General features: G+C 36.3%; 1 protein-coding gene across 3 annotated transcripts in view; it reads right to left on the reverse strand.

Annotated features, from left to right (window-relative positions):
- Positions 1-26,998, reverse strand: part of LOC131434609 (sodium/potassium/calcium exchanger 5) — a 68,773-nt gene that overhangs the window by 15,689 nt on the left and 26,086 nt on the right. The window contains exons 2-6 of one of the 3 annotated variants that reach the window (XM_058601494.1): positions 9,668-9,778; positions 9,412-9,585; positions 815-1,002; positions 539-725; positions 274-351 (exon numbers count right to left, since the gene is read on the reverse strand). In XM_058601494.1, coding sequence (XP_058457477.1) covers positions 274-351; positions 539-725; positions 815-994 — 445 coding nt within the window. In that variant the 5' untranslated portion in view covers positions 995-1,002; positions 9,412-9,585; positions 9,668-9,778. The remainder of the gene's footprint in view (positions 1-273; positions 352-538; positions 726-814; positions 1,003-9,411; positions 9,586-9,667; positions 9,779-26,998) is intronic. The other 2 variants (XM_058601492.1, XM_058601493.1) reach the window with 2 other exon arrangements.

The following is a 26,998-nucleotide window of genomic DNA, read 5'->3' on the forward strand; positions in this document are numbered from 1 at the left end:
CGATGTCGTATCCCATCCAACGAGGCAATGTGAGAAAGTCAAATGATGTGTCGTGCACAGCCGATTGCCTCGAACTCGTGTTATATGTTGCATGTTTTAATTACTGGAAACTGCAATGTTTCTTGAACGCAAAACGATAAATTTATGAGCTAGACGACAAGCAATCAATTTACTCATTTCTTTCCTACCACTATAATTGATCAGTGGCATTCTAGAGCGTACATATGATCCTCATCTTTCAAGTCAACTTTTACCAAGTATATTTGAATTTACCTTGCTCTCTGCTGGAAACTGATTTCATACTACTGGACGCATCCTGTGATCTGCGACTACGAGCGTGTTTGACTCCATCTGTTCAATTTGAACGGACATCAAAGCAGAAGGTGCGAATGTGTGCGTGTGTGTGCCACCCAAATTAGAGACAATCATGAAAGAAGTATTGATCAGCATTAAACCATCACCATCATTTAACACAGAATCATTTCCTACACAGCGAGACACTGATTTTCATCGCTTTGTATCTAGGAACGGAACCTACCTCGTGCGCATTTTTGAAATGCCTTATCGTAGTACATAACGGCAATGTACACAATATACAGCAGCACCAGTATCAGCGCCTCGTACCATTCGACCCGTTCGTCATGAATGATGCAGATCAGGATGGCTACCGTGATGCCGTACGCCAAGCAATCCCTCGTCAGAGGCCACCAGTCGAGGGGAACTACCTGAAATGCAATTTAGCCTGTGCTGTGAGTTGAGAAGCACTGCACGAGCCGACGCAAACAGAACATCGCCAGCTCTAATTACTACTTACCATCCCGGCACCGATCCCACAGCAGGCTGCCACTGCCAGGATATTGAAAACTGCCGAGCCCACTATGGTGCCAACACCGATATCACCTTCAGTGATAAACGTTCCGATTACGTTTACGAACAGTTCCGGCGCCGACGTCGCCGCTGCCATAAAAGTCGCCCCGGCCACGTCGTTCGACATGTTAAGCGCTGAAACGGGTTGGCGATGTCAGTTGGGGAAAGAATCTTTAAAATGATTTGGTGAAGGTTACAGTTACAATAAAAACACAACAAATTTTAGATCGTGTGTTTCAGGAAAATGCACTGTACTCAAAAATATGCTAGTTTCAGTATTCCTGGTTCCAAAATGCTAAATCAAATAGGGTTAGTTGTTGTGATGTAGACGAAATTCAGTGGAAAAAATACAATAAAGACTAACCGATTAGTTTTTTTTTATTTCGAGATGATTCTGTAATTTCCTTTCCAATCGTATTCGAATCGAACTGCAACACAAGAAAATATTCCTCAAAATTCATCCTTTCAACCGATCATCTCCAAACTCAGGGGCATCAAAGCAAAGATAGTATTTAACTTTTTCCACGTTCATTTTGTTCAATTTCAATACCTTATCCAAATTAACGAACCCTCCTCTTAACTACTCTTATGGTCTTGAACGACGTTAGGACAATTTTTTTTGGTTGCGTGGAGATCCATTTCCCTTCATAACTTCCTCCGATTATACTATACTGAGTTTTTTCCGCAACGCTCGTTACTTGATGGCCCTGTACCTGTACCGAAACTTCCATTTAAGATCTAAACGGGGGTTCGTAAAAAAAAGTTTTGTGTAATGAAACTGTGTACGCCCATCATATGGCTATTTTTGAAACGGATGTGAAGAGTAAGTGTAAGAAAATTAAGTTTGGGCTTGTTTCAAAATCCAAGATGGTGGCTTCCGGTTTATTGTGTTTACGTTTTGCTTAAAACCCCTAATAATATGGGTATTTTCGGAACGGGATTGATGAGTAGATGTCGGAAAACGATGTTTGAGGTGGTTCTGATATCCAAGATGATGACTTCCGGTTTCTTAATATTCCTTGAAAATCCTTACAATGTGGGTATTTTCTAAGAGAATAGAGAATTGATGTAAAAATGTCGGAAAACAATGTTTAGAATCTATTGATATTCCTTAAAAATACTTACAATATGGATATTTTCAGAACAGATTCAATGTATAGTTATAAAAAATACCTGTTTTTATCCACCTACTGGTGTAATGATGCCTTTCTCATATATAATACTATTGTATTCAAAATGTTTCTCTTCGATTTTTGAAAGAAACCAAGCGATTGTTCGTGCATTAACTAGTATAACATAGAGAATGAAACAGTTCTCTGATCGGTTAGGCCATCCTTAAGAAAACGAAGTGGGTTCGCTTCCAGCACCGAAACCCGAGAATAATCGAAGTCGGTTCGAACGGCCACCAACTAACATGACGTATAAACTCTACTAGTTTATATTTAAATTTTGAAGATTTTATACGATTTTGCAACCGTACTCTAAACGACAATTTGCAGTAATTTTTGGAAGGATCATAACATTTTTCATTTGACCCTAAGGTTGGGAATAACGGTTTTGAGTACAGTTTAGAATTTTTTTACGGTTGAATGTACAATATTGAATACACTTTACTCTATAACTCTGGAACCGGAAGCCGGATCCGGATGAAATTCAAGAATTCCGTATGGGACCGTGGAACCTTTCATTTGAATCGAAGTTTGTGGAAATCGGTCAAACCATCGCTGAGAAAAGTGAGTGAGATCCATTTTGGAATATATGACCACTATTTCCGGTGCTTCCGGAACCGGAGACAGGGAACCAGGATAGCCTGAATCGGTTTGCTTAGTTGCCTACTGATAATGGCTATCGATTTGTGTTGTTTTGATACAAATTTAGATTTTTTTTACGGCTTTTGTTTCGCCGGTTTAAGTGACGGTGTACAATATTGAATACACTTTACCGTATAACTCCGGAACCGGAAGTCGGATCCGAATGAAATTCAGAAATTCCGTATGGGACCGTAAGACCTTTCATTTGAACCTTGAATCTAAGTTTGTCAAAATCAGTCCAGCCATCTCCAACACACACACACACACACACACACACACACACACACACACACACACACACACACACACACACACACACACACACACACACACACACACACACACACACACACACACGGCTTAGCTCGATGAACTGAGTCGAGCCAATTTTTACTAGTCGGTTTTTCAAGTGATTGCATAACCTTTCTATATAAGAAGGGCAAAAAGATATTTGTGGTCGTTTTGAAATCCAATTCCGAAAATACCCATATTGTAAGAGTTTTCAAGTAATACCAAGAAACCGGAAGTCGCCATCTTGAATTCCAGAATCACCTCAAACATCGTTTTCCTACATCTACTTAGTAATTCCGTTCCGAAAATATTCATATTGTAAGGGTTTTCAAGGAATATCAATCAGCCGGAAGTCGCCATCTTGGAAATTCCAAAATACTTCATTTTCTGAAAATTTCTGAAAGTAGTTTCCATGGAATATAAATGAACCGGAAATCACTTTCGATGAATGCCAAAAGTTATTTTTACGAAGTAGGTTCGTAAAATAAGTTTACGTTGTTTGGGATTTGGTTCGTAAAAAGAGGTAACGTATAAAAAGTGTTCGTCAACGGAGGTTTGGGTGTACTTTTCAATTAGGGTGCTGTCAAAGTGAGTGCGGAATGCGGAGCGAACTAGCTCGCACGCGCGTCTTGACGCTTCGCGTGACGCCTTTACTCTGACAGCAACCTTAGAGTGAGTGCGGGAAGCGAAGCGAGGTGAATCACCTCGACATTTTCTGCTTTCTAACGTTCTGGAACATTAAACTTTTTTTTTTATTCAAAAGATATTTTATTCAGGCCTATTTGCGTACAAGCTTTACGTGGCCGCTTTAGCTGAGTGTTTAGATATTTTTTTTTTTGTATTGGATCTCGTTGTCACTCTTCTTCTAGGGGGAGAGGAGCTTCCATTTTCCTCCTGCGAGGATTGAGGGGCAGTTTGTTCGCGGTTCGTCTCGTCATTTTTTGCCGCATCGGTGGTATTGTTGTTGATTTCGTTGCTAGTTGCTGTAGATGCGTCTTGTTGTACATTGTTTGCAGTTGCTGGTTGGTTGGATGGTAGGTTGTTAACTGCAGCTGGTGTACTTTGTTCTATAGGGGATACGTTGGATGGTTTCGTTGAAGGGGATGCTTCACTGTTGTTGGTGACTGTCACAGGTGTACTGGGGTTGCTTGGGGTTGGTGTGAAGGAAGCACCGTTGTCCTTTGGTGAAGTTGTCTCCTTGTCCAGTTTATCCCATGGTTTACCGTAGTGAACAGCTTTTTGGCAATATTGACATGTGGCCATCTGATTGTCATAGGTAATGACGCTTGAAGGAAGATCATGCACACGCACTTCTATAGCACTATCTTCCATATATACTGGAATGTTGTACTTGATATTTTCATGCTCCACATAGTGCACATTATTATTGTCTTTAGCGAATTGAATTGCATCCAACACTTTATAGAACTGGATATAAACAACATTATTGGTCTTATTGCATTGAAGTAAATGCACACGTTTAATGTCAAGATGCATTTGCTCCTTAAGCAAACCTTCAAGCTCTCGTATCGAAGGTCGAATTTTGCACTGTCTAAAGTCAACAATAATTGTATTCTTTCGTACCGGCGGTAGCTTTTGTTCGTTTGGTTCACTCATTTCGAGATCGTTCTATTGTTCACTACACAATACTGTACTTAATTTCTTCTGTCCCGAGCGTAAGCGGTTTTGGTTTATCGACTGACTTGGTTGAGATGTGAAACCGAACTGATACCAAACCAGATGTTTCTTGGCGATGTAGAATCATCGGCATTAATTGATATTTTAAACCTTTTTCAACGATATTTTAGCGGTTTTATTTTGCACGAAACCATATCCAATGTTCAAATATCCAAAGCTATTATCAATGTTCCTTGTCGTTCTTCAATTGGCCTACACCGTTTAATTACTGATATCATAATTGCAGAAGCGTTTCTGAATACTCGAAAAGCCTATTAATTCCACTATCGATGCGATTTAACATATCACTCAATTCAGAAACATTTTCCGAAATCTGGCAAAAATTCCCTGTGTTCAAAAAGAGAAAAAAAATCTGATGTTTCCTATTATCGTAGGATAGCCGCACTATGCGCCATATCAGAATTACATGAAATTATTGTTCTCGAACTCATTACGCATAACGGCAACAACTACAACTCTGAAAGTCAACACGGATTTATGCCAAATCGATCAACCTCAACTAACTTATTATTATACACATCCCTTATTATTCGATGTCTGCAAGCACGTCTACAAATTGAAGCTATATATACTGATTTCTCCGCTGCTTTCGACAAAATGAAGCATCAAATAACAGTTGCAAAACTCAATAGACTTGAATTCTGCGGATCACTACTTAAATCGCTACAGTCTCATCTAATTGGTGTGAAAGGTCAATAAGAATCGTACACTGCATTACAACTTTTTCGCCATCTGCTTTGGAGTCCCTCATGGCAGTCACTTAGTACCATTTATATGTTTACTATACATAAACGATCTCAACTTTTTCTTCAAACATCACAAGTTATCTTTCGCGGACGAGTTCAAATTAGATTCCCTAGTGAAAAAAAGGAAGGAACTATATTTTTGCTGTCTCAGCTGGACTTATTCGCGAACTGGTGCCATGACAATAGGATGGGTTTAAATGCATCAAAGTGTTCAGTCTTGTCGTTTACTCGCAAACACTCGCTAACTAAGTACGATTATAAACTGCTCAAACTTGAGTTTTTCGCGAAGGATTTAGGAGTTCTTCTCGATACTAAACTGGACTTCAAAAATCACATCGATTAAGTTAAGTTTAACTTCGATTTCCACCTATCTCGTAGTGCAACCAAACTATTGTTTTCAATTCACTTGTCAAATTAGTCTTAGAATTAGTGTTAGCTTGTAAGTGAAAATGGATTATTCAATGTATTTATTTAAGGTTATGATATATGTATCATTTGTATGTGAAAAATCTGCTGGTACAAAAGATGAGGAGGTTTTATGCCTGTTGGAGATAGATATCAAACGAGTTTCACCTCCGGCGGTTTTTTCTCTGCTCCACAAAAAAATAATAAATAAATAAATAAAATTTGTCTACAATAAAAATGAAGCTTGAGTCGGCCCTGCGCAGTTCTATTGCCAACTTCTTCACAGCAGATCAGAAAGTATTTCTGACCCAATGACTGCAAATTGTTCAACTGATAGAACGATTGGTCCGGTTTTGAAATATTTACGAACAGTGTTACGAAAATCTCAAATAACCAAATAGCTTCGCTGAAAAACTGAAAAACCCCATGCCCGATTAGCATTATTCACAAAATCAACGATAATTATGATCATGAAAAGTATGGCCAAGACGCCATACCGGGGTTTTCATACAAAACTGGTGTTCCGAAATGAACATGGAATTTTACAATTAGCGAATTCGTCAACGTGCTTTGGAAAATTGAACGTGTGCATCGCAACACCTGTTTTGTATGAAAACTCCATGCGAGGAGTCATATATTTTTTATCATTTATTTTACCCCGGCTTCAACATTTTTGGTCATTCACCGTGGGGAAGGCGATATTTATACTTTTCATCATAAGTTTTGAATTTTTTTCAACGGATTAAAATTCTACTATTCTATATAATTTTTTTGTTTTCAAAAATGTCCTAAAGAGAAATCAATTGTTTTCAAAAATTGTACAGAAAAATATTTAAAAAAAATTTTTTTTTGTTATTTTTATACAATAAGTTTAAGTTTGTTGTATTACCTACGATCTGTGAAAGTTGCATTCCAATATGTTTGTTTGTTAATTAAGTGGCTTTATAAAAATATTGATGAAAAATTTCATTTTACTATAACTTTCAGAAAATAATTTTTTTTTTCATTCTATTTTCAAAAAGTCATTTTAATGATTAAATAGAACTAAATTATCAACACCTAAACGAAAAAAAAAATGTCAATTTTTTTAGCCGATTTTACGAATTCTGACCCTATAGTGATGTTCTCTCACACATGAAAATGAAATGATAATCACTCAAAATCATGCTAACAATTAACGGCGATGCAGCGATTTTCACAATGAACATGATGATATTCAGTGTGGTTGATGCTGGTGCAGTAGTATCATCACTAAAAACAACTAGTAATATTTTCATGTATACTATGGTAAATAGTAATTATAATGCCAATAATAGCAATAGTAAAAATACAATCACTGAGCATGTTTCATACTGCCGTTTCAAAAATATTACACTACTTACTTGAACTGCATACACAGAACTAGCAGGAGCGCTGGATTTCGCCTGTCAGGCAAACCTAACAAGTACAGCGATCACAAACAAACGTTCAATCGCTGCGCCTGCAAGGTGCTCGCGACAAGTAAAATTCTGCGCTCCTCTTACTTATATGTATAAATCAAATTCATGGTAAATAGCTTTTAATTGCGTTTAATCAATACAGTGCATAAGTAAATCAACGATCTGATATTAAAACGATCATCACTACAGTGGTTCTTTTCAGATCAGTGGTGAGAATGCTGCCCCTGTACATTTTCAGAAAATCAAACAATTTCGTTATGATGTCCGGTTATGATTATGTAAAATACTATTATCGGTAATGGTAGCTAATTTTTCGAGACTGATATTACCAACAATGCTCGTCAATCATTTTCATCGGAATACTGTTGATTTTTTGCATTTTTTTTGTGATTCGTACACCAAAATGGCATCCAGCGTATTGCATTTATCGAAACGAATATACGTTTGCTTCGTCATCTCCCTTAGAAAAGCCCACTAACAGGACCGTTGTAAGCTAACCCGTTATCCGCTCCCCGTCAGGATGTCTTTTGAGCAGTCTTCGTTGCTAACTTAATACCGTTATGAAAATTTAATTTCAATATCCATCATCACAGTCTACAAAGAGCTGGTACTTCTCAAGCAGAGTTGCAATTTGTCAGTCATGTCGAATGACTTTGATAGACTGACTAAAATCATCGTCAACTGTAATCGGTACGGTAAAAGTGTCTGTCAAATGAGATACTCGTGAGTTCTATGACCAAGTAGAAGTATACTCAGCCGAAGACAGGCGACTTTTTTGTTTTCTCTCTCATTCTCTTATTCCCTGTTGAAGTAAAAAAAATCAATGAGATGATAAAGTTCATTGTTCTTTGAAAAACGTCATCGGACTTCGGAGTTTATTGTTGTAAATGAATATATTTCAATGTTTATGCTGTTTGATTATTATTAATAACTGTCACATCGTAATTAAGATATGAAGATAATATCAATCGCTTCGGCAATCAATGAGCGTCCTGGTGAGTGTAATATCAAGAGTATTTAAGGTCTGACAGATGGGCTCTCAGATACTCAATATATGGTGATTTGTAGAGCAGCGTTGTCAAGTCATTTTCCCAAAAATCTGTATTCGGTGCAAAAATCTATCTGCACCATATCGGTTACGAATCTCTTCTACATAAGTACCGGGAAAATGTCACCGAAGCTCATTTTGGTGAGCAAAAAAGAAAGGTCCCCAGCAACCTTTTCATGTCTATACAAGCTTAAAACCAAAATCGGTATTTATCTGTATGATCCATGAATTGTCGGTATTTTTGGTGTACATATCTGGTTAGAGCCTGGTTGGCAGCAGACCAGTGACATAAGCTCTGTTATCAAGTATACGTAATTTTAGAACAAACTCGCCTGTTCAATCTTTGTTGTAATGTTTTGGATTTTCGCTTGTCGAAAGTTACTGCAAAAAGCTTGTCCTGATTATTCTCTTTCACTAGTTCTTTTTCTATTTACGATATTAGATACATGTATAGTTTCAGTTGGTATGTTTCTCTGTTTTGTATTATTAAGAATTTAAGATTAGTCTTGATGAGCGAAGTTAAGTCCAAAAACGAAATAAAATAACACCTAAAATAAGAATTTAACGAAATTTGGTCTGTACGATAAGAAAAAATTATCGTCAGTTGTAAGTGTTACAATTTCGTATTCAAAATTTATTATTTAAGCTCCGATTTCAAAGAAAGTGAAGCATTTTTATAAATTTGTTTTTCTTTCATATCTTTAATCTTCCTTACAATCTTTATCTATCTTCTTCGATCGGTTAAAAATGTTAAATTTTGAAACCAGTGAATTCGTCTTATTAACGATCTATTGAATTCCCATAAGATGCTAATATATACGACTACATTCGATTAAAGTTTGCGTTTGAGGCACAAATCTCCAAATTACTACAGGAACGTGCCACTTGAGCCAATTAGTTCTGATTCCTGATTCCATTTCAACAATTCCGAAAACAAAATTCGACGGCTATATAACAGTGGAACTAAGCTATGATGAAGTGAATGAATGACAATAACAAAAAGCATCACAAAGCAAATCGTTTTACAACTCTCCATTCCGTCGTCTGACTCGGCTAGATTTCGAAATTGTTTACAGATTCTAGTTCCTTCACCGTAACTGACTCACCGTGGCATATTTTTTCGACGGCAGGTACAAAATACTTATCACATACTACAGCCAAAGCTACAAATAAATATAAACTAGCGAGTGCGTGTAACACTATGGCCCCATTTTGCCGCTGCTCGACGGTAAACAGGTCTGGCGGGAAGTCCTCTATCGCAGGTGGTGTACAGTTTAGCCCTGTCGGAAAACGAAAAAGAAAACAAATATTATTCAGACTGTGGCATTCAAATCAGAGCAATCATAGAGAACATTGACGCACGTAATGGTCACTGGAGCGGAACATCAAGACAGCGGTGTTGCGTTCCAACACAACCATCTACTGGTCAACCTTCCTTGCGTTGTGCGTCGTCGTCGTGTAGGAGTTGGTAATCTAATGGAAATTGCGGGATTAACATCTGTCACATCGCATAAAAAGACTTCTAGCTTCATTTGATTCATTCATTCTCGTAGCACACTCATGGTAACTGTGGTGAATGCGACTTATGAGTTATAATTGATGTGAGAACTCATGATCATCGGAAAATCTTCGCGAACAGAAAAACAGTAACGGTTGAACAAACATGTATTTAAATTTCCACAACTAGTTTCATGATATATTTCGAAAATATCGACGAGGAAGCAGATCTTAAGCTTATTCAAGATTTAAGGATTAGTAAAGACATAATAATTCATATTATAACTTTACTCTGCACCTGCGTGAAGTCAAATGTCAACCTTGCTAGAATGGAATTTACTTCAGTCTCAACACGATCAGTCGGCGTCCGACTAGTGCAGAATCTGGAACAAGCGCAACCCATGCGAACAACATCGATTTTTTTGGATGAAGCTGTGTCCGAGTGAAGTGTGCCTGGTTGAGAAACAGCGCACTATACAATTTCTATTTGGGGGTGCTTTTTAGAGCGAGGATTTAGTCGTTTAGAGCTTTTCATGCAAAATTTTTGTACAGCGAGAATGCTCGAAATTTACTAATGTCGTTTTCGCTTGATACCAAACCTAACCCAGTTTCCACTCTAACTGCTGCCAAACCGTTCGTTTGGAAGCCAGTTTCGAACCTAGTTTTGACGTTGTTGAACTGAAAATCGAATCAGTTTCGAGCCTGGTTTTTATATCAGATTTGCTCAAGCCTTCGTTGCTAAGTGCGAAACCAACACAGTTTTGTTAAAAGTGTTTGTTTGATGAAACTACCCTAGGTCAGTTTCAGTTTTCTCAAGCGAAAACGACATAACAAAGTCTTATGACGTCGGCCGTGAAGATGTTTGAACCAGATAACAGAGATTGTCATATTCAAGTTTGCCCGATTCATTGTCATTTTTTTTTAGCTGGCCCTTCAAAAAAACGACGCAAAACCTATCTCAAATGATAGGGTCATCATCAGAGATGCCAGATATTTTCATAGGAAATCTGTATTACTTTCTACAAAAAATCTGTATTTATCTGTATTCACTAACAAAATCAAATTTCAACAATAAAATGATGTTAAAAGATGTTATTCCAACACATTATTGCTGTAGAATGGTAGATTCAATGAGTCCAAGACTTTGCTTCACGTCACTGCAATCAAATACAAATAGATTGCTCATACGCAAAAGTTTTTATTTCGCTTCTTGGGAGATTCGTATTGAATTTAAGAAATCTGTATCAAATCAGTATTCTGTATGCGTATGTAAAAATCTGTATAATACAGATAAATCTGTATAAATGGCATCTCTGGTCATCATGAAGAGTAAATTGACAGGTAAACCTGTCACAATTTAAGGGAGAATTGGCAATTGCATGTCATTGTCAGTGTTGTCGGGTTTCTATTGAATGTGTGAAAGTTTACAAGTCGATCGTGTCATTCATCATCTCGCGTTGTTGACAGCAGAGCAGCGTTCGTTTCATCTCGCGTTGTTGACAGCAGAGCAAGCAGGAGAAGAGATACTGGTGAGATTGTTCCGTGGAGATATTTTATATTTTTCTTACTTATTATATTTCTCCTGAGAACAGAAAATCAGGTTTTGTTGAGATCATATTGTTTACCAAAACATATCCGGATCTCTTTCCCTTCCTACTAACAAATCTCCTATCCCGTGATGCTCGTGGAAATACAGTGGTACCCGCGGTCTCTAGAAACAACGAGTATCGGACTAACATTCCTTCCTCTCCCTCAGTAGCACAGCCTTCGGTCGTAGCCAGCGTCGTTATTGATTATTTAATAAAAAGTTAGGAGTGAGTGAGTATGTACAGTGAAAATGATTTGCTTCTCCCAAGCTTCATTTCCTTGGTTCATTGTACATTTCCACTCATTCGGTCGATCACGAAGTGCAACTACGGGCGATCTACTTCAGCTCAGCTCATCTCAGCTCAGGTAGACCTGTCACAATTTAAGGTAGCTATCTTGGGAAACTCGAATGATTTAACATTTGTTTTCAAAAAGCTACGTTAACTACTTCGTCGAAGATGTCAGGTCACCATCAGCCAACTCTCAATGGTGGTGGTGATAACACTGCACAGTGGTCCGATACGAGAAATTAGTAGAACAAAAATATTTTCTTTATCAAATAATATTTTTTACTGGTTGGTATCTTGACAAAAGTTGCGCATCTTTCGATGTAAAATGTCATTAGGATGGCTCATGTTTGGATTTAAATCTGAAATTGAACTTTTTTAATTGAATTTAAAAATTGTACTTTACAGCAAAGTTGTAGAAAGTTTTATTTCGAGTTTTATTTACCGAAGAAACCACTTTCCTATCTCTTCATTTCATCGAGTTACATAAACTATTTGGTGTAAAAGTAAGATTGCTCCTAAAAAAATCACTTTTTGCCTTCATCATATAGAAAGCCTATGCAATCACTGTGAAAACCAACTTTTTAACCGAAGCCCGGAGAGCCGAATGTCATATACCGTTCGACTCAGCTCAAGTCTGTGTCTGTGCGTGTGTATGTGTGTATGTAGCAAACATGTGCACTCGATTTTCTCGGAGATGGCTGGACCGATTATCACAAACTTGAATTCAAATGAAAGGTCTCTTGGTCCCATAGGTTGGTAATGCATTTTACCTTGATCCAACTTTCGGTTCGGTAGTACCGTGGTAAAATGTGCGAAAAAAGCAGAAAAAATTCACTCGATTTTCTCAGAGACCGCTCAACAGATTTTCTTCAACTTTGATACAAATAAAAAGTCTTGTAGTTGCGCGCTTTTAATTTTTTCTAAATTTGGTTTCCATTTATAGGTTATGCTAGTTACTGACCAAACAAACCGATTTCAGCTATGCCGGTTTCCAGCTCCCGGTTCCGAAAGTTCCGCAACTAGTAGTCGAAATGTATGCCCAAACAAACTTTTTTGTTCCTTTTCAATATTGAAAGAAAAGTTTCTTTGATCAATCTCTTAATAATTATCATGAGTTATAAGAGAAAGGCATTATAACACCACTAGGTGGATTAAAACAGGATTTTTGTTTTTAACATTTTGTGAGCAGCTTTACGAGAAAATTGGCTTCGGAAGAGTTGTCAAGCTAACTATTGTGCACAATTTTACTCAACGAAGTTTTTTAATATAAGCTGCCATTAAAAAAGGCGGGTGAGTAATGTCAGAGACATAACTGGATGTCGTGAATACGAAAAAACTGACACGCTCCCATCACTTTTCCGAATATCAGTTAGTTGATTGATTGTATGAATTGTGCAAGCTTTCCTCTTTTTCACTAATAGAATTTGAAGCGATACACCTACATTAAAGTACAGTTTAGTTACATTAAACAGCTACTATTCTACAACTATATATTCCAAACTTGAAACAATTCCTTTTTAATTTGCTAATATAGGAAGCTAGGTACGACAAATTTGTAGTTTATTTTTATTGAAGCTATGAAGTTCGAAGATATCTGATTCTTCTCGAAATTTCAGTACGGGACAATTGCAATGGCCTGGTCTGAAATGTATCTACGATCTTCGGTATGCAAGAGTGATAAAATAATAATAATAATAATGGTAATAATAATAATAATAATAATAATAATGATAATAATAATAATAATAATAATAATAATAATAATGATAATACAGATTAATCTGTATATATGGCAACCCTGTTTCGCAAGGCATATTTTCACACGACCCCATACTAGAATAAAGATGTGTTCAACATCATCATTTTCGCTTTCGCATTGCCGTTCGTAATTGAATGTGTTAGTGACGGTACAAATCTGCTTTTCTACCTGTCTTCGGAGCCATCGTTCTGACGGTGTCTCGTACGTACAGAGTAGCTGCTTTAACTTAAATGACGCTATTTCTCACATCACATTTCCTTTTATACGTGCTAGTGGTAGCACGGTAGGACGTCCCCTTTGTTAGAATTCCTTTCCTATACGCAGAACGGGAAACAGTGAAACGATATAAAAGAGAGAGTTAGCAGAGCGGCAGCCAGTAATACTGAATGGGTCGTCTAGCTGTGGAGGAACAATTAAGGGCAAGGCAAAGTCCCGCTCAAACCGTGCTGGTCTGAAGTGCCCAGTTGGCGGCAGAATCCATCGTTTGCCTCGGAAGGGGAACTACGCCGAGCGTGTCAGTGCTGGTGCATCGGTCTATCTGGCGGCAGTGATGGAGTACTTGGTTGCCGAAGTGTTGGAGTTGACCGGTAACGCTGCCCATGACAACGAAAACGAAAATCTTCCCTCGTCATCTGCAGCTGGCCATCCGTTGAAAACCCCGTCCTTTTCAGGATGACCACATCACTGTGATAAAGAAATATTTAGAATTGCTTTAAGTTTTGCCAGTTCTGATACGCCTGGAAAGTAGAATGCGCAAATCAAGTGGAAACATTTGTTCTAACAATTTTTGTTTTCGGCCGCATACTAAAGTACTTACTAAAGTAATACATATTGATCTGTGGCAACTCTGTTTCACACGGCATATTTGTAAACTAGTATAAAGATGTGTTCAAAATCATCACTTTCGCATTGCCGTTCGTAATTGAATGTGTTAGTGACGGTGCAAATTATTTTAACTCCCATCTTGATGAATCTTTTGGTAGCAAATATTGAGATCTGAGATGGTTCTAGTGTGTGTCTTGTTTCGGCAATGGGCCTTGCTGGAAATTTTGGCTGCCTTTTTCGGTTTCATTGTGCTGACGGTGTCTCGTGCATTCATATCGGGAAACAATGAGACGACAGGTCCTCGATGTTGCTGTCGTGTGTCTTGTTTCGGGGAGAGTTGCTCAGCAAATGATAGGAAAAGTGAACCATTCAACTTTTATATGGATGCTTTTGTATAGATACAGACATCTCGCGTTCTGATTGGCTGGTGCTGTCATGGGTTAAATCAAACAGGTTTTTCAATAGTGTACTATTGAAAAACTTCAATATTGTTGTAATACACGTTCAAGTTGAATATTTTCGATTCTATTGGTAGTTAGATTATATAAATCCTTCTACAGATCACTGAGCTATGAGCTTTCAAAATACGAGAAAGGCAAACGCGCCATATGAATTATCCTCTTTGATACTCGTTTATACCAAACATTTCAGAAAAGTTTAATTGTGAACTATTTAAGAATATGTCACACAACTGAAAGTTTTAGCATAAAATTGTGATCATATTTCCGATGGCATGTAGCAAGAATTATGTTGATTCGTTAGATATAACAGGAGATATTCACGATCAAAAACTTATCACTCTCTCAGAGGGTAAATTTTGAAAAGGCGCCCCATAGTAAAGTAAGTCGTATTCACGACAAAAGTTGTGATTGTTTTTTTTATCAAAAACTAACTTTCTAATGTTAATATTCAACAGATGCCAAATTGATAGGAAGAAATCAGAGAGGGTGTTTTTTTAACCTTAAATTAGTGTTCAAACTGCCCCAAACTTTTTATTGGTAGCCTTTATGAAAAACCTCTTTTTATCCACCTAGTGGTGTAATGATGCCTTTCTCATATCACTTATATTTTCAACAATATCACTAGAAGATTCTGTGAAGAAATTGTTTCAATCTTGAAACATTGGGTATAAACTAACATAACCTTTTCTTTGGATAGAAACTAACATAAACTTTTCAATTTATAAACAGTTATGGCAAGTTAATAAGAATTTTCCTTTATTTTGCATCGTCGCGCTAAATGTCACACTTTAGTCTATAGTTCTGGGACCGGAAGTCGGACCCGGTAGAAATTAAACAGCAGCCTATGATACTATAGGAACTTTTATTTGAGCCTGTTTGTGGAAATCGATCAAATCATCTCTGAAAAAATTGGGCGACTCTCGTTTAAAACTTTTTAACCACTATTTCTGGTACTACTGAAACCGGGAACTTGGAGTCAGTATAGCCGAAGGCGGTTCGTTTCGTAAGTAACTAATATAGCCTACAAATTGAATCAGTTTTAAGCCAAATCAACACAGAAAAAATTATGAATTTTACAGTAACATAATTCTACAAACGGTACAATTCATAACTATCTAACTTACGCAATATTACATTCGTACAGAATTTTACTGATTCTGAGTGTAATTTACACTCGGCTACCAAGTGCCGCTGTATGGATTTATATGTATCAATTATTCATTAAGCAGATATATGCTTCTGTGGCTCAGTCGATTAACGGCGTGCTTTGTGATCTAATATTTCTCGGTTCAAGCCGTGCTGTTGCATCGATATTTTTTTATTGTACTCGATTTCAAACCATGTGATTTTCAAATTATACAATTTTACACATTTTTGAATATAAGTTTGTGTGAAATATGACACTCCATTTATGTGCATCTTATAAGATGAAAAATAACAAGATTTTTTTAAACTGTGTAGAATAATTTTACCGTTTGTTGCACCGTCGCTCTAAATGACGATGTGAAATTCAATAGTAACCTTTAAGACTGCGAGATTTTTTCATTTTATGAGTGACATTATTTGACACATACTCACACACATACACGCACAGACACATACATTGCTCAGCTCGTTGAACTGTGTCAAATGATATAGAACGCTTAGCCCCCTGGGGCAATTTTCACTAATCAATTTTTCAAGTAATTGAATAAACTTTCTATATGAGAAAGGCAATAAGTGTACTTTTATAGAAAAGCATCATAATCTTGTAATAACAGTAACAAGTAGGTACATATTGAACAAAAGAATTAGAAATTTACATTTTTTGTCATGAATACGACTTACTTTACTATGGGGCGCCTTTTCAAAATTTACCCCCTGAGAGAATGAAAAGTTTTTGATCGTAAATATCTCTTGTTGCATCTAACGTATCAACATAATTTTTGCTATATGCCATCGGAAATATGATCACAATTTTATGATGAAATTTTCAGTTGTGTGACATAATCTGAAATAATTCAAAATTAAAATTTTCTGTAATGTTAGGTATCAACGAGTGTCAAAGAAGAAAACATATGACACTTGTTTGCATTTCTCGTATTTTGAAAGCTCATAGCTCAGTGATCTGTGGAAGGATTTATATAATCTAAGTACCAATAGATTCGAATTTTTTGAACTTGAACGTATATTGCTATAACATTGAAGTTTTTCAATAGTACACTATTGAAAAACCTGTCTTATTAGATCAATTTCAGCACCAGCCAATCAGAACGCGTTCTGAGGAAGAGAACAAAATATGTGCTGCACAGATAAAAATATTTTGTGAATTTACATTTATTTTCATGCACATATTTGGAGCAGGTAATTGAATGGAAAGTTACATTACAAAGCTAAGCAGTTTGTAAATATACAGTCTTGTTCTATGAAAAACTAAATGAATCCAAATGTAATTTTACATTAATCATGATTTTAAATTAGATTCTCGTTTCAACTGATGTCAATTTCATAGTACAATCGGTTTACATGTCGTGTAAGTTTCATTTTTTCTTTCTGTGTGCTTCAGCGATATAAAAGGTGAGTTTGCACTCATTTTGTGAGCAACGGTTACAGAAGGAAGACACACACGAGAGTAACATCGGACCGGCCACACAGTGAAACCACACCAGAAGCCTGCCAGCTTTTTCAGTGCTACAGATCATCATAAAGAATGAATTGAATTATCTCTTTCGTACCGAAATCCTCAGATTTATCAAAATGGAAGTAGACTAAGCTTGCACCGTCATCAACACATTCAATTACGACTCATGCAATGCGAAAATGAAAGTAATGATGTAGAACACATCTTTATACTAATATGGGTGTCGTTCGGAAATATACCGTGCAAAACTGGGTTGCCAAGTATACAGATTAATCGTTTTTGTATTATAATGAACTATACTGGTTATTTCATAACATTTAATTATGTTTCAGAATGTTTAATGTAACTAATCTGAACTTTAGTTTAGGGGCATCGTTTCAAATTCTAGTAGTGAAAAAGGGGAATGCTTGCATAATTCATAAAATTGATCAACTAATTGATATTCGGAAGTGTTAAGGATTGATAATGCCAGTTGTTTTCGTATTCACGACATGCAGTTATGTTTTTGCATTACTCACCCGTCATTTTTACCTGAAAAATATAAATTTGCATGTGGCAACCCTGCACTCTATAAGCCGCACGTACCGACGCGTACGAGTTTTGCATCGTCATTTTGAATGAAGATTTGAATGTTTTGACACTCATCGCCCTATAATTTTGGAGCCGGAAGTCGGATCAAGATGAAATGCACAATATATTCAAAGACAATGAGAATATTAATTTGAATCTGGAGATTTTCTTCACTATTGTCGTTGCGGAAGCGAAAACCGGGGACTAGTAGTCCCAAAGTAGTTTTATATATTCACTAACTAACTAGATCTGCCAACTAGATAATTTTAGCGGCAAGTTCTAAAAAAAATGTGCGCCTCGTTTCGCCCTCGCTTGTGAAAAAATATTGTGAAATTCGCATTGTAATATTGGAACCGGAAGTCGGATCTGGATCAACTTTTCGGTTTATTTTTAGGAATTTTATGACCTTTTATTTGCTTCTTAGTTCGTGAAAATCGGTTAAGAGAAAACTGAGTGCGCATTTTTTCATAAATTTGAACATATTTTCTTGTAATCCTGTAACCGAAAGTTGGATACAAAAGAAAATTTAAGAAAGTTGTATGCGGCCATAAGACCTTTTTTTTAAATCTAAGTTTGTGTGAATCGGTTAAATTTGGTTATTCAAAAATGTTTCAATTTGTAGGATTACAGTTTATGTCCGAACAAACTTTCTTATTTTTATTCAAGATTCAATGAAAAGCTTTTAGAAAAATTCTATAACAATATTTATGAGAGTATGAGTAACACGAGAATTTAATGTGAATTAAATTTCAATTGTTAAGATTTGGGTTGGGTATTCTGTCACAAGTGATGACTTTCAGCCGTATTACACACATGATTTGGTTATTATTATCAAGACATGGTTTGCTTCCGCAATTCTGTGATTAAACGACGTCAACCGATGCGAATTTACCGCCAAAAACTAAACAACTTCAAGCGATAGAAGCGACATCTGAATATCAGTATCGGTGTTATCAGCTTTTATGAAATGTATGAAAATTTACAATTCAATCGTGTGATTCAAGCTAAAAATCTAAAATTGGTCCACAATAAACCCATCCGCGAGTGTTATTTTATTTTTTTAATCTGAACTTTAGTTTAGGGGCATCGTTTCAAATTCTAGTAGTGAAAAAGGGGAATGCTTGCATAATTCATAAAATTGATCAACTAATTGATATTCGGAAGTGTTAAGGATTGATAATGCCAGTTGTTTTCGTATTCACGACATGCAGTTATGTTTTTGCATTACTCACCCGTCATTTTTACCTGAAAAATATAAATTTGCATGTGGCAACCCTGCACTCTATAAGCCGCACGTACCGACGCGTACGAGTTTTGCATCGTCATTTTGAATGAAGATTTGAATGTTTTGACACTCATCGCCCTATAATTTTGGAGCCGGAAGTCGGATCAAGATGAAATGCACAATATATTCAAAGACAATGAGAACATTAATTTGAATCTGGAGATTTTCTTCACTATTGTCGTTGCGGAAGCGAAAACCGGGGACTAGTAGTCCCAAAGTAGTTTTATATATTCACTAACTAACTAGATCTGCCAACTAGATAATTTTAGCGGCAAGTTCTAAAAAAATGTGCGCCTCGTTTCGCCCTCGCTTGTGAAAAAATATTGTGAAATTCGCATTGTAATATTGGAACCGGAAGTCGGATCTGGATCAACTTTTCGGTTTATTTTTAGGAATTTTATGACCTTTTATTTGCTTCTTAGTTCGTGAAAATCGGTTAAGAGAAAACTGAGTGCGCATTTTTTCATAAATTTGAACATATTTTCTTGTAATCCTGTAACCGAAAGTCGGATACAAAAGAAAATTTAAGAAAGTTGTATGCGGCCATAAGACCTTTTTTTTAAATCTAAGTTTGTGTGAATCGGTTAAATTTGGTTATTCAAAAATGTTTCAATTTGTAGGATTACAGTTTATGTCCGAACAAACTTTCTTATTTTTATTCAAGATTCAATGAAAAGCTTTTAGAAAAATTCTATAACAATATTTATGAGAGTATGAGTAACACGAGAATTTAATGTGAATTAAATTTCAATTGTTAAGATTTGGGTTGGGTATTCTGTCACAAGTGATGACTTTCAGCCGTATTACACACATGATTTGGTTATTATTATCAAGACATGGTTTGCTTCCGCAATTCTGTGATTAAACGACGTCAACCGATGCGAATTTACCGCCAAAAACTAAACAACTTCAAGCGATAGAAGCGACATCTGAATATCAGTATCGGTGTTATCAGCTTTTATGAAATGTATGAAAATTTACAATTCAATCGTGTGATTCAAGCTAAAAATCTAAAATTGGTCCACAATAAACCCATCCGCGAGTGTTATTTTATTTTGTTAGTAGTGGTGTGTCATCTCGCGTTGTGTACAGAAATGCGAATAGGAGAAGATTGATACTGGTGAGATCGTTCCTTAGAGATATTTTTTCTTCTTTACAATCTTGTTATATTTCTCCTTACTGAAAATCGGGCTAGACTAAACTCCGTCGATTATTCGGGGAACATTTTATTTATTTTTCTACTGCTTAAAAGCTAAGTTTGAGACGCGCGCGTGAAGTCTAAAGCCAGATATTTTTTGCGAACGTGCTTAACTAGGACGGGTGTAAATATAGTTTAGACTGCGAGAAAGATCCATTTAGTATTTCATTGTTTTTGTTAAGGAGTAGATATCGACATTATTTCGTATCGCGTAAGGCGTTGTTGTTCGACAGATGATATTGCAGGCTGTTGAAAAAATAGAACACAATGAATTACATATATGAATTGATAGCGAAACCTTACGAAAGCCGGCTGTCCGGAGCTTTAAAAGTTTCGGAAGATGTTTCGTATTTTAGTAGGAAGCACATATTAATTCAAAACGCGATAAAATTGCAACGTATTCTCGGTAGCTGGCTACCCAGAGAAATTAAAACATTGCACAGTTGAATGTGCAAGACAAAATTCAAACTGTTCTGGTATAAATATAGAATTTTCAGACAAACTGTTCTGGTATAAATATAGAATTCTCATTTACATGAGACATCATTCTTACTAGTATGTTTATTTCAAAAAGTTGACTTATATAAGAAAGTATACTAATTGGTCGATAACTGGATGTTTCTGCTGGGTTTTTATCGGGTTTGAGGATAGGAATTATTTAGACGTTTTTTATCTTGTTGATAATTTTAATCAAAGGTCTCTTTTTAGTGAGAACATGAAAAAAATCTATGATTACCAGGACACTTCATGTTTTCACGTTTCCTGATGATTGACCTCATTTCATAAAAACTCGTCTTAGTAATAGCACCTTGTAACAACTTTAAGGTATTTTTTAGGAATTAACCTTGTTTGTGCTGGGACACACAACCAGTTTCATTATCTTTACGTTTCTTAGACTCGTCAGTGCATAATAGTATATGCTGAACTGTTATGCTACCTGCAGTTCAACATAAACTGATACGCAGACGTAAAGGTATTGCTACTTAAGAGTAAAGAGTTTAAGACGAAACATAAAGAGTTTAAGACGTAAATTGTTGACTATGAATTTCATAGCGGGATCACGAAAACGTTGATATTGTCGTCGATGAACATTCTTCAAACGAATGAGCAACTGGAGAATGTCGTCGAAGAATCAGAGCTTCACAATCCTATTTCACATTATTTTCAATGTGTGATCGATATTCAAATCAATTAGTTCTATGACAGCAAATGGATCATTTATGGATTAATTCTGTGCACCGTACATTTTCATCGAATCTCTTATGGAAAGGTTAAGCAACAATTGTGATTTGCACAACCTTAAATTCATTTGGAAGATTTTATGCTCCATAGTCTACTAATTACAGAGCTACAGGATTATGAGATTCAGAAATTTCATACAATTAACAATTAACAGTAACGAAAATTTTAAAATTGACCTCAAAATAAAGAGACTCGTTCAGTTTGTATTCACACTTCATCGGACTTAGTGGAAAATCGCTTACAGCCGAGGCGATATAAACAAAGAGTGTATGCAAAATGAGCAAAAACGATTTACAAAAGCCTGAAACTTGGTCTTCGTGACCAAATTCAATTTGTATTAATTTCAAACGCTGCAAAGTTAGGTGATTCCATCTTACGTGATTTTTGGACAGGGTGGGAGACATCCTTGTAAATCGCTGGTAAACTTCTAAGAACCAGCTGATTACATGTACGTTTTGTGACCAACCTGCTGACTACGGTAAACCTTGCATGTTAAGTTTCTGACCTATATTTTGCTACTGATTGTGCAATTTATCAAATTAGTTTATATTACTATTCTAGTAACTGTTGTATTATGGAAAGGCGAATTTTTCCTGTGTTGTGCAACATATTTTTAAGTTCTTCCGTTGTAACGATTGTGCAACTGATACAAAAACTCATGCGTCGATCCCATCACAAAGGCGTAAACGTAATCAGCGAAAAGACAATTACGAAACTCGTGAAAACTACTACGTAATGTAAACAAGAAATGGAATGACGTTTACAAAAGCATAACAAACTTAATTTCTAATGAATAAGTTTCACATTTGATTTTCAATACAACTGCTCTTAATACAAACATGGATCTTGTAAAATAATCTGCACATGAAAAATGATAATTCGAAATATTGTAGAATTTGTGAATCTTTTGTGTTTCCGTAATTGAAAAATCGCCAACAATATCCAATATGGCATCGATGGTAACAGTGAGTTGAATAGAAAATGGTTCACGTAACGTAATGACTGATATCGTCTAAATAACAGGTAACATTAACATCTTAATATTTCGGAAATATTGCTATTTTGTAATTTACGTTTTTTATCAAACTAGTTGAATTAAACAACAATGCAGTATAGCCGTCCGACATTTGTGATACGCACTGTAGGTATTATTTTGGTCATGTCGTGTAAAACGTGAGTTGCAAAAACAAGTTGTCCAAGCGGTAATATATAACTATGAGAGTAACTATGCTGAACTTAACTTTTTTTAACTTTTCGTTCAATATCTTTAAAAAGTGATGTCAGGTCTGTTCTTTTTTTCGCAAGATGAAAACCGAATTGTAATTATCTGATTGATTTTTTTTTGTTCTGATTTTTTATTTCGGCCCATATGCACTTAAGCTTGACTAGGCCGTTTAACAATAATAAAGAAGAATTATTTTTTCTTATGGCTGGATCTAGTTGTCATCTTTTTCCTAGGAGGTGAGGCGTTTTTATTGCCATCTAGCAAATTAAGGGGGAGCAGTGGATCGCTATTCTCGCTCCCATCCATTGGTTCGGTGTCATTGTTGTTGGTGGAATAATTAGTGGTGTTACTTTTATTTGTCCAGGTGTTGGGTGCGTTGTTATCTGCAGCTGGTGTATCTTGTTCTGAATGTGTTGCGTTCATAGGTTTCGTTGAGGAGGATGCTTCATTGTCGTTGATGGCTGTTTCCGATGCACTGGGGTTTTTTGGGGTTGGTGTGAAGGAAGCACTGTTGTCCTTTGTTGTAGCTGTCTCCTTGTCCAGTTTATCACATGGCTTACCGTAGTGAACAGCTTTTTGACAATATTGACATGTTGCCATCTGATTGTCATAGGTAACAAGTGATTTGCACGGAATTCTTGTATCTTGACCGAAAATCATATAAGAAGGTATAGCCTTCGTCAAGTGTATGCGTAATAAACGTACGCCATTTAGAATACCGGGGAAAAAATCATCCACTTTTCTTTTTCGATAGAGAGAATCTCTCCGTATTGGGACATAGTTTTGCGAATATATGAATCGATGACGCTTGAGGGAAGATCATGCACACGCACTTCTATAGCACTATCCTCCATATATACTGGAATGTTGTACTTAATGTTCTCGTGCTCCACATAGTGCACATTATTATTGTCTTCTACGAATGGAATTGCATCCAACTCTTTATAAAACTGGATGTAAACAACATTATTTGTCTTATTGCATTGAAGTAAATGCACACGTTTAATGTCAAGATGCATTTGCTCCTTAAGAAAACTTTCAAGTTCTCGTATCGAAGGTCGAATTTTGCACTGCCTGAAGTCAACAACAATTGTATTCTTTCGTGTCGGCGGTAGCTTTTGTTCATTTGGTTCACTCATTTCGAGGTCGTTCTATTGTTCACTACACAATACTGAACTTGGTTTCTTCTGTCCCGAACGTAAACGGTTTTTTATTGACTGACTTGGGTGAGATATGAAAGCGAACTGATCTGATTGGTTTTGGTTTTCATTGCGTATGTAATACTGTATTTCTGCAACTTTTATGATTATATTCTCTTCAAGTTATGCGTTCATTTTGAACAGATAAATCTCACACAACTTTTTTGTAAGTGTTGAATTTTATATCATTGTTTTTCTAAAACTGAAGAAAACTGTACAAAAAATGACTGAGTTTGAGTTTCACTGACCTAAAAATTCATGAGGCAGCCAAAACTTAGCAGAAAAATATTTATTATAAAAAGGTTCACAATTCGGCTTATTGTTTTTTACCTTGCGGAGCCATGTCTCACTTAGCCATGTGCCCAGAACCTTAATTTTCACTTCCTTTTCAATACGCGACATTTTGAAAACGCAGCATTTAAACCGCACAAACAAATAAACAAACGAAAGCTGACAGCCAAATGCACAGCATACTGTAATCTGAGCATAACAAACCATCACAAATACATGCGTACAACACAAATGTACGTGGATAGCTTATTTTCGATACACTCCTTAAGTTAATTGTCTCGGGTTGACGGTTCAATGTATAGGACGCTGACATTACAAGCTAGTTGTCGTATGTTCGAGCCTCGACCTGAAAGGATTCTTAGTGTCCGTAGGATGGATCCATAGCCATGCAAGGATTCTGTACACTAAGAATCGGCTGCGGAGTCTGTTGCAACCGAAAGGTCAAATTCCACAAAAGGAATGTAATGCCAAGACTTTGTTTTGTTTTGCTTAATGTCTAAACATACTCCCTCGGTTACATCGGTTTTGGGTCTCCGGTTCCGAAGATTGCAGTTAAAATAATTAAAATAAAATTCATTTTAGCTTCGGTTAAGAACCAGAACAGGTGAAGACGAGTTAAAATAAACGATTATAAATAAATAAACTCAATTAATGAGGAAGGCAAAATTACACTACTAGGTGCATAATTTTTTTTATTAAGAATGTGTTAATGAATATTCAAATTTCAAATACATTTATCGCTCTCCATTCAAGCTGTGTGATTCACACCTTGACTAGAAAAATGATAACATCCGACATTTTTTCTTCCTCTTCTTATAAATCGTTAATAGCCACAACCGTCCATAACACACTACCAGCTGCCAGAATTACTTAGCATATATCAATACGTAGGTTGCGGAACTGATCATGTCGGTCGATTGCAGTCTCATCTTCCATACCGCAAGGCGGCGTGATCTAGCCACTGAAGGCAAATTGGTACCTAGCACTGACGAGATACGATCGAAATGTGTCACACAACATCGGCTGTGTTTGTTTTAGATACAATGTCTAACGCTAATCAACGCGACGGAAGTGTACGTTTACGACGGCTACGAAACAGAACAGGCCGTTTGTCAAACATTTCCGATTTTCCGCCCTTCGGTAGTCTTAATACATAGTTGGCGTGGCGGCCGTACATGCGACGATTTTCTCACGCTATTCTGCATTCGGGGTTTCACGTGAATCCGCGACGTTTCGTTTTTTGTATTTTTTTTTGCTCAGTTTATATTCTTTTGTCACTTCTTGATGACTTTCTCCCGAGTCAGATTTCAAAATGGAGACATGAAATACTGTGAGCCTTGATTTACCAATGCTATACTATTTTCGAAGACTCCCAATTCTTTGGTCACGTTTCTAAATTAGTTCGTAAACTGTCAGATTTCTCCGGTAAAAATAGCTAAACAAAGCATTGCTCAGTTTGGAATAATTAAGCTGCCATGTGATTAAGTCTAGAAGAATCGTTTCAATAGCTTAAGTAAATTTATTTGTGGCTGCTGAGGGAATAGAATTTTTCAAATAACAGATTTAAAGTACTGCCAATGAACATTCGTCTAAAATTACAACATTTATTATTGCAACTGATCTACCCTTAAACAGCAATAGAACTTTTTAGCCGTTATAGCCAGTAAGCGGATTATTTTATTGGTTTTATGTTGTGAATTTGAAAACAATCGAATCGTGTGTGAAATATACAAACGTTTTCTGAAATAGCAGAACCTAAAGAAAAGTTTTGACTTCACCTGTTAAGTTTTTCGAGTCGGTGAACCACATTCTGCGATGTCAGAACTATGGTAAGCGTCATACACTGAAAATTATTTTAACCTATTTTTTGAGAAGAAATCACTCATTGTCGAGTTCTTCTATAAGCTACCCAAAAATAGGTCGTTATCTACTCAAACTTTGACTTGATCGTAAGAAATAGGTAGCGTGCTTTGTTATGGCATAACATTTTGGGTAAACTTACATAAGTATAAGTGACGTAGCAGACAAAATGTATTCATTTTCTCTCCGCTCAATTTACTAGAAGATAACTAAAACGATTCCAATAAACTAAGGTCGCTTACGGCTCCGGAGATATATTGGCATAAGTGACGTAATCGATGAAGTGCATTTATATTCTCTCCGCTCAATTTCCTCGAAGATGGTCGAACCTATGTCAAAAAAAACTTAGGTTCGTTTGAAAGCTACTGTCAGATTTTAAATCGAATTCAAAAATCAAGTCACTGTCAATTACGGTTCCGGAGATATAATTGTAGAAGTGACGTAACCGTAATCGTAGAATAATGAACTGATTTTAAGAAATTTAGATTCGTTTGAAAGTTACTTATTGGGTTGTAAATCAAGTTTATAGATCAAGAGGCTGTCACTTCCGAAGATATAATGATATAACTGACGTAACCAACAAAACGCTTTTTTATAAAAAATAAAGCTGGTTTTCACAGTGATTGCATAGCCTTCGCTTATGAGAAAGACAAAATATGTTCTAATGAAACTATTTGAACGACAAGAGAAAGTTATTAGGAGTCTACCAGGTGGATTATGAAGCTGGGTTTTTATAGACAAACGTATTAGATTTATTTCTACATAGGATATAGAAGCTAATATG

The sequence above is a fragment of the Malaya genurostris genome, chromosome 3 (genome assembly GCF_030247185.1).
Source record: "Malaya genurostris strain Urasoe2022 chromosome 3, Malgen_1.1, whole genome shotgun sequence".
NCBI lineage: Eukaryota > Metazoa > Arthropoda > Insecta > Diptera > Culicidae > Malaya > Malaya genurostris.